Source organism: Oncorhynchus tshawytscha, unplaced genomic scaffold (assembly GCF_018296145.1).
Source record: "Oncorhynchus tshawytscha isolate Ot180627B unplaced genomic scaffold, Otsh_v2.0 Un_contig_9717_pilon_pilon, whole genome shotgun sequence".
Taxonomy (NCBI): Eukaryota; Metazoa; Chordata; class Actinopteri; order Salmoniformes; family Salmonidae; genus Oncorhynchus; species Oncorhynchus tshawytscha.
Window position 1 is genome coordinate 1 of NW_024606314.1, and position 7,783 is coordinate 7,783.

The 7,783-nt window shown below is 60.3% G+C and overlaps 1 protein-coding gene across 1 annotated transcript; it reads right to left on the bottom strand.

Annotated features, from left to right (window-relative positions):
• Positions 1-3,629: 3,629 nt before the first annotated feature.
• On the bottom strand, positions 3,630-7,327 carry LOC121842152 (basic proline-rich protein-like; the record flags this gene model as incomplete). Its single annotated transcript, XM_042312238.1, has 11 exons — positions 3,630-4,189; positions 4,273-4,409; positions 4,521-4,780; positions 4,906-5,239; positions 5,361-5,576; positions 5,665-5,803; positions 5,990-6,219; positions 6,265-6,376; positions 6,539-6,720; positions 6,824-6,879; positions 7,183-7,327. Coding segments are annotated over 11 exons (2,371 nt in total), but the record flags the coding sequence as incomplete, so codon positions are not given.
• Positions 7,328-7,783: the final 456 nt, after the last annotated feature.

Genomic DNA, 7,783 nt, shown 5'->3' on the forward strand with positions numbered 1-7,783 from the left:
AATGGCTCCATGTCCCTCTAACCATCGGGTCCTTAATGGCTCCATGTCCCTCTAACCATCGGGTCCTAATGGCTCCATGTCCCTCTAACCATCGGGTCCTAATGGCTCCATGTCCCTCTAACCACTCTGACATCAATGACAATCAAGCACTTATCATCACAACAGTATCCTGCTTTTACAACTCACCTCACTGTGATGATCAATTTGAAGAAAGAAGTTCAACAGCAGGTTGAACCAGTGTATAACATGGTCGTTGTGGATGCTGTTCCAAAGCCCAACACAATGAAATGGACAGTGTTTTCTAAGGCGATGATTAATTCATTACACCCATAGACCATCTGACAGCTCATTCATAGGCCTGTATATGAGCCCCCACCCCCCCAAAAAAATGAATTCAAATAATGATTGTGCTGTTATACAATACATATTGCACATGGCAGAAAAACATTTTTTTTTTTAAATGATTTAAGATGTCTTTGGTACATAACTGGTCGAGCCTATACTCCAACATGTCTATCCATGAGTCTGGGAGAGAACGGTCCCACAGTTGACAGTGCATGTCAGAGCAAAACCCAAGCCACGAGGTTGAAGGAATTGTCAGTAGAGAGAGGATTGTGTCGAGACACAGATCTGGGGAAGGGTACCCAAACATGTTCTCAAATTATCAACAGCCTAGTCACATCAAGCAGCCCATACCCTCTCTCTTCTCAGACTTCTCAGATTGCTATATTGTAATTACTTCACCACTACGGCCTATTTATTGCCTAATCTTACCTCATTTGCAAACACTGTATATAGATTTTTTCCTATTGTGTTATGGACTGTATGTTTATTCCATGTGTAACTCTGTGTTTATGTCAAACTGCTTTGCTTTATCTTGGCCAGGTTGCAGTTGTAAATGACAACTTGTTCTCAACTGGCCTACCTGGTTAAATAAAGGAAAAAAAAAAAAAAATAGGGCATAGGATCTGTTTCAAATAACTCAATCTAGGGCATAGGATCTGTTTCAAATAACTCAATCTAGGGCATAGGATCTGTTTCAAATAACTCAATCTAGGGCACAGGATCTGTTTCAAATAACTCAATCTAGGGCACAGGATCTGTTTCAAATAACTCAATCTAGGGCACAGGATCTGTTTAAATAACTCAATCTAGGGCACAGGATCTGTTTCAAATAACTCAATATAGGGCACAGGATCTGTTTCAAATAACTCAATCTAGGGCACAGGATCTGTTTCAAATAACTCAATCTAGGGCACAGGATCTGTTTCAAATGAACACTTTTACACTCAACATAGCCACTTTATATGTGGCTCTGCTCCAGAATGGGAAAAATATCCTTTTCTATGTTATTCAGCTAAATTATATTCTTCCTACTATAAAATCATATGTAAAACAATGACGGGGACGTATAAGCATATCTTGTCAGCTCAATGAACAAGCCTACAGCCTATGACAGAGCATAGCCGGATAACATATAGGAGACCAACTCATATTCTGTCCTTCTGAAATACATTTTCTTCATCATGTTTCTTTTAACCTGTCTAAAATCAATAATGGATTTATTGTGACGGTGTTTATTAAAATATATTTATTAGACTTTTCAAAATGTAGATGTTCCAATCAGCGGCTTGTATGTGTGGAGGCCTGGAGATGCTAAACATGTTTATGTTAATTAACGTCAATAACCGTGAGACCAGCAGTCTTTTGCATGACTAACTGGCTGACAAAATGTCATGACCGCCACAGTGTGTTATTGGCTTGTCTCATGTAATGTCCTCTTTCCCTTGTAGGACAGAGCCATCAACCTGGTGGTCGGAGGACTGACATCCCTGCTCGTTGTAGTAAGTACCCTGGACTGTCTCCACATGTTGTTACAGCCTGAATTTAAAATGGATTACATTCAAAGTTTTGTCACTGACCTACACACAATACCCCATAATGGTATTGTGTTTTTAGACATTTTTTACAAATTTTAATAAAAAATGAGAAGCTGGAATGTTTTGTACGTTTTCAACCACTTTGTTATGACCTAAATAAGTTCAGGAGTAAAAATGTGCTTAACAAGTCACACATGTTGGACTCACTCTGTACAGTAATACTGTTAAACATGAATGACTACACTAGCCTAGTGGTTAGAGCGTTGTGCTAGTTACCGAAAGGTTGCTGGATTGAGTCCCTGAGCTGACAAGGTAAACATCTGTTGTTCTGCCCCTGAACACGGCAGTTAACCCACTGTTCCTAGGTTGTCATTGTAAATAAGAATGTGTTCTTGGTTCCTCCCGGGTGGTGCAGTGGTCCAAGGCACTGCATCGCAGTGCTCGCTGTGCCACCAGAGATTCTGGGTTCGAGCCCAGGCTCTGTCGCAGCCGGCCATGACCGGGAGGTCCATGGGGCGATGCACAATTGGTCCAGCGTTGGCCGGGAGGGATATCCTTGTCTCATCGCGCACTAGCGACTCCTGTGGCGGGCCGGGTGCAGTGCACCCTGACCAGGTCGTCAGGTGTATGGTGTTTCCTCCGACACATTGGTGTTGCAGGCTTCAGAAGCAGTGCGGCTTGGTTGGGTTGTCCTTCGCCTCTCCCGAGTCCGTACGGGAGTTGCAGCGATGAGACAAGACTGTAACTACCAATTAGATATCAGGAAATTGGGAAGAAAAAAGGCTTAAAAAAAAAAGGGATTTGTTCTTAACTTGCCTAGTAAAAAAAAGGAATTGGGAGAGGAAATGGTAGAATGATGATATACTTGGAAAGATGGGTTGATCTGTGGCCTTCTGAAGTGTGATCTGTGGCCTTCTGAAGGGTGATCTGTGGCCTTCTGAAGGGTGATCTGTGGCCTTCTGAAGGGTGATCTGTGGCTGTCTGAAGGCTGATCTGTGGCTGTCTGAAGGCTGATCTGTGGCTGTCTGAAGGGTGATCTGTGGCTGTCTGAAGGGTGATCTGTGGCCTTCTGAAGGGTGATCTGTGGCCTTCTGAAGGGTGATCTGTGGCTGTCTGAAGGCTGATCTGTGGCTGTCTGAAGGGTGATCTGTGGCCGTCTGAAGGGTGATCTGTGGCCTTCTGAAAGGTGATCTGTGGCCTTCTGAAGGGTGGAGTGAATATATACTTGAAATATTTCAGGTCCTCCAATGAGGGGTGAGGATGTGATTGTTTCAGGTTCTCCACAGTGTGTGCTGGTCCTGGTAGTTCCATACTGTGAGAGGTGTGTCTCTGCTGGTCCTGGTAGTTTCATGCTGACCAGATCACCCACTGATTTGAGGGCCTTTTGTCTTGTTGTTTCAATTTGATCAGTTAGGTGGTGATTGTGTTCCCTAGGTAACAGTGATCAGTTCATTCCTGTTCCCCTCATTGCCTCCCTGGCCACTCAACGTCTTCTTGGCTTTCTGTATCCTGCTGACCTGCGGCTCGGCCATGGTGCTGGTGAGTACACACTGCTTTCTTTGGGTCTGAAGAGGATAAATATCTCCTGTAGATCTTCTGGTACTGGCAGGGGACGTGGGTTACGATTAGGCACCGGCAGGGGGACGTGGGTTACGGTTAGGTACCGGCAGGGGGGCGTGGGTTACGGTTAGGCACCGGCAGGGGGCGTGGGTTACGGTTAGGCACCGGCAGGGGGGCGTGGGTTACTGATTAGGCACCGGCAGGGGGCGTGGGGCTGGGTACCGGCAGGGGGCGTGGGGTTGGGTACCGGCAGGGGGCGTGGGGTTGGGCACCGGCAGGGGGGCGTGGGTTACGGTTAGGCACCGGCAGGGGGGCGTGGTTACGGTTAGGCACCGGCAGGGGGCGTGGGTTACGGTTAGGCACCGGCAGGGGGACGTGGGTTACGGTTAGGCACCGGCAGGGGGGGGGGTTGGGCACCGGCAGGGGGCGTGGGGTTGGGCACCGGCAGGGGGACGGGGTCACGGTTAGGCACCGGCAGGGGGGGGCGTGGGTTGGGGACTTGGGGTTGGGCACCGGCAGGGGGCGTGGTGTTAGGCACCGGCAGGGGGGGGGGTTACGGTTAGGCACCGGCAGGGGGTGGGTTACGGTTAGGCACCGGCAGGGGGCGTGGGGTTGGGGTTGGGTACCGGCAGGGGGCGTGGGGTTGGGGTTGGGCACCGGCAGGGGGCGTGGGGTTGGGGTTGGGTACCGGCAGGGGGCGTGGGGTTGGGTACCGGCAGGGGGCGTGGGGTTGGGCACCGGCAGGGGGACTTGGGGTTAGGTACCGGCAGGGGGACTTGGGGTTAGGGTTGGGTACCGGCAGGGGGACGTGGGTTGGGGTTGGGTTAGGTACCGGCAGGGGGCGGGGGTTGGGTACCGGCAGGGGGCGGGGGTTGGGCACCGGCAGGGGGACGTGGGGTTGGGTACCGGCAGGGGGACGTGGGGTTGGGCACCGGCAGGGGGACTTGGGGTTGGGCACCGGCAGGGGGACTTGGGGTTGGGCACCGGCAGGTGGACGTGGGTTGGGGTTGGGCACCGGCAGGGGGCGTGGGTTACAGGGGGGTTAGGCACCGGCAGGGGGCGTGGGTTACGGTTAGGCACCGGCAGGGGGGCGTGTCACGGGCCAGGCACCGGCAGGGGGGCGTGGGGTCACGGTTGGGCACCGGCAGGGGGGGGCGTAGGGGTTGGGGCTGGGCACCGGCAGGGGGCGTGGGGTTGGGGTTGGGCACCGGCAGGGGGACGTGGGGTTGGGCACCGGCAGGGGGCGTGGGGTTGGGCACCGGCAGGGGGCGTGGGGTTGGGGCTGGGCACCGGCAGGGGGGGCGTGGGGTTGGGGTTGGGCACCGGCAGGGGGACGGGGGCTGGGCACCGGCAGGGGGCGTGGGTTACGCAGGGTTAGGGCACCGGCAGGGGGGCGTGGGTTACGGTTAGGCACCGGCAGGGGGGGCGTGGGTCACGGTTAGGCACCGGCAGGGGGCGGGGTTACGGTTAGGCACCGGCAGGGGGACGGGGGTTGGGCACCGGCAGGGGGACGTGGGGTTGGGGTTGGGCAACCGGCAGGGGGACTTGGGGTTGGGCACCGGCAGGGGGCGGGGTTACGGTTAGGCACCGGCAGGGGGGCGTGGATTACGGTTAGGTACCGGCAGGGGGCGTGGGTTACGGTTAGGCACCGGCAGGGGGCGTGGGTTACGGTTAGGTACCGGCCAGGGGACGTGGGCTGGGCACGGTTAGGCACCGGCAGGGGGACTGGGTTACGGTTAGGCACCGGCAGGGGGGCGGGGGTTGGGGTTGGGCACCGGCAGGGGGGCATGGGGTTGGGGCTGGGCACCGGCAGGGGGGGCGTGGTTGGGTTAGGGCACCGGCAGGGGGCGTGGGTTACGGTTAGGCACCGCCAGGGGGACGGGGTTACGGTTAGGCACCGGCAGGGGGGGCGTGGGTCACGGTTGGGCACCGGCGGGGGCGGGGGGTTGGGGTTGGGCACCGGCAGGGGGCGTGGGGCTGGGGTTGGGCACCGGCAGGGGGACGTGGGGTTGGGCACCGGCAGGGGGCGTGGGGTTGGGCACCGGCAGGGGGGCGTGGGGTTGGGCACCGGCAGGGGGCGTGGGGTTGGGGTTGGGCAACCGGCAGGGGGACGTGGGGTTGGGCACCGGCAGGGGGCTGGGGTTGGGGTTAGGCACCGGCAGGGGGCGTGGGTTACGGTTAGGCACCGGCAGGGGGCGTGGGGTTACCGGCAGGGGTTAGGCACCGGCAGGGGGGGCGTGGGTTACGGTTAGGCACCGGCAGGGGGACGTGGGGTTGGGCACCGGCAGGGGACGTGGGGTTGGGGTTGGGCACCGGCAGGGGGACTTGGGGTTGGGCACCGGCAGGTGGGCGTGGGGTTGGGGCTGGGCACCGGCAGGGGGACGTGGGGTTGGGCACCGGCAGGGGGCGTGGTTACGGTTAGGCACCGGCAGGGGGGGCGGGGGGTTACGGTTAGGCACCGGCAGGGGGCGTGGATCACGGTTAGGCACCGGCAGGGGGCGTGGGTTACGGTTAGGCACCGGCAGGGGGCGTGGGTTACGGTTAGGTACCGCCAGGGGGACGTGGGTTACGGTTAGGCACCGGCAGGGGGCGTGGGTTCACGGTTAGGCACCGGCAGGGGGGCGTGGGGTGGGGGCTGGGCACCGGCAGGGGGCGTGGGTCACGGTTAGGCACCGGCAGGGGGCGTGGGTTACGGTTAGGCACCGGCAGGGGGCGTGGGTTACGGTTAGGCACCGGCAGGGGGCGTGGGTTAGGGTTGGGCACCGGCAGGGGGTTAGGGCTGGGCACCGGCAGGGGGCACGTGGGTTGGGGTTAGGTTAGGCACCGGCAGGGGGCGTGGGGTTGGGTACCGGCAGGGGGCGTGGGGTTGGGTACCGGCAGGGGACGTGGGGTTGGGTACCGGCAGGGGGACGTGGGGTTGGGTACCGGCAGGGGGACTTGGGGTTGGGTACCGGCAGGGGGACTTGGGGTTGGGTACCGGCAGGTGGACGTGGGTTGGGGTTGGGCACCGGCAGGGGGCGTGGGTTACGGTTAGGTACCGGCAGGGGGGCGGGGTTACGGTTAGGCACCGGCAGGGGGCGTGGGTTACGGTTAGGCACCGGCAGGGGGCGGGTTACGGTTGGGCACCGGCGGGGGCGTGGGGTTGGGGTTGGGCACCGGCAGGGGGGGCGTTAGGGGGTTGGGGTTGGGCACCGGCAGGGGGGGACGTGGGGGGGGTTGGGCACCGGCAGGGGGCGGGGGTTGGGCACCGGCAGGGGGGCGTGGGGTTGGGGTTGGGCACCTGCAGGGGGACGTGGGGTTAGGCACCGGCAGGGGGGGGGTTGGGCACCGGCAGGGGGGGCGTGGTTACGGTTAGGCACCGGGGACGGGGGGGCGGGGGTTACGGTTGGCACCGGCAGGGGGATTGGGGCTGGGTGGGGGACGGGTTGGGGTTAGGCACCTTTGGGGGGGGGTTGCGGTTGGGTTAGGCACCGGCAGGGGGGTGGGGTTGGGTACCGGCAGGGGGGGGGCTGGGGTTGGGGTTGGGTACCGGCAGGGGGACTTGGGGTTAGGCACCGGCAGGGGGTGGGTTTACGGTTAGGCACCGGCAGGGGGGGGTGGCACCGGCAGGGGGGGTGGGACCGGCAGGGGGCATGGGGTGGGGCTGGGCACCGGCAGGGGCGTGGGTTACGGTTAGGCACCGGCAGGGGGGGCGGGGTTACGGTTAGGTACCGGCCAGGGGACGTGGGTTACGGTTAGGCACCGGCAGGGGGCGTGGGTTACGGTTGGGTACCGGCAGGGGGGCGTGGGGTTGGGGTTGGGCACCGGCAGGGGGCATGGGGTTGGGGTTGGGCACCGGCAGGGGGCGTGGGGTTACCGCAGGGGGGTGGGGTACCGGCAGGGGGGGGCTGGGGTGGGCACCGCAGGGGGTGGGGGGTTGGGCACCGGCAGGGGACGGGATTAGGCACCGGCAGGGGGGGCGTGGGTTACGGTTGGGCACCGGCAGGGGGGGCGTGGGGTTGGGGTTGGGTACCGGCAGGGGGCGGGGTTGGGTACCGGCAGGGGGACGGGTTGGGGTTGGGCACCAGGGCAGGTACCGGGGGGGTGGGGTTGGGGTGGGCACCGGCAGGGGACGTGGGGTTGGGTACCGGCAGGGGGGCGTGGGGTTGGGGTTGGGCACCGGCAGGGGGGGGGTTGGGTACCGGCAGGGGGCGTGGGTTGGGGTTAGGCACCGGCAGGGGGGCGTGGGTTACGGTTAGGTACCGGCAGGGGGGGGGTTGGGTTACAGGGTTGGGTACCGGCAGGGGGCAGTGGGGTTACGGTTGGGCACCGGCAGGGGATGGGGGTTGGGTACCGGCAGGGGG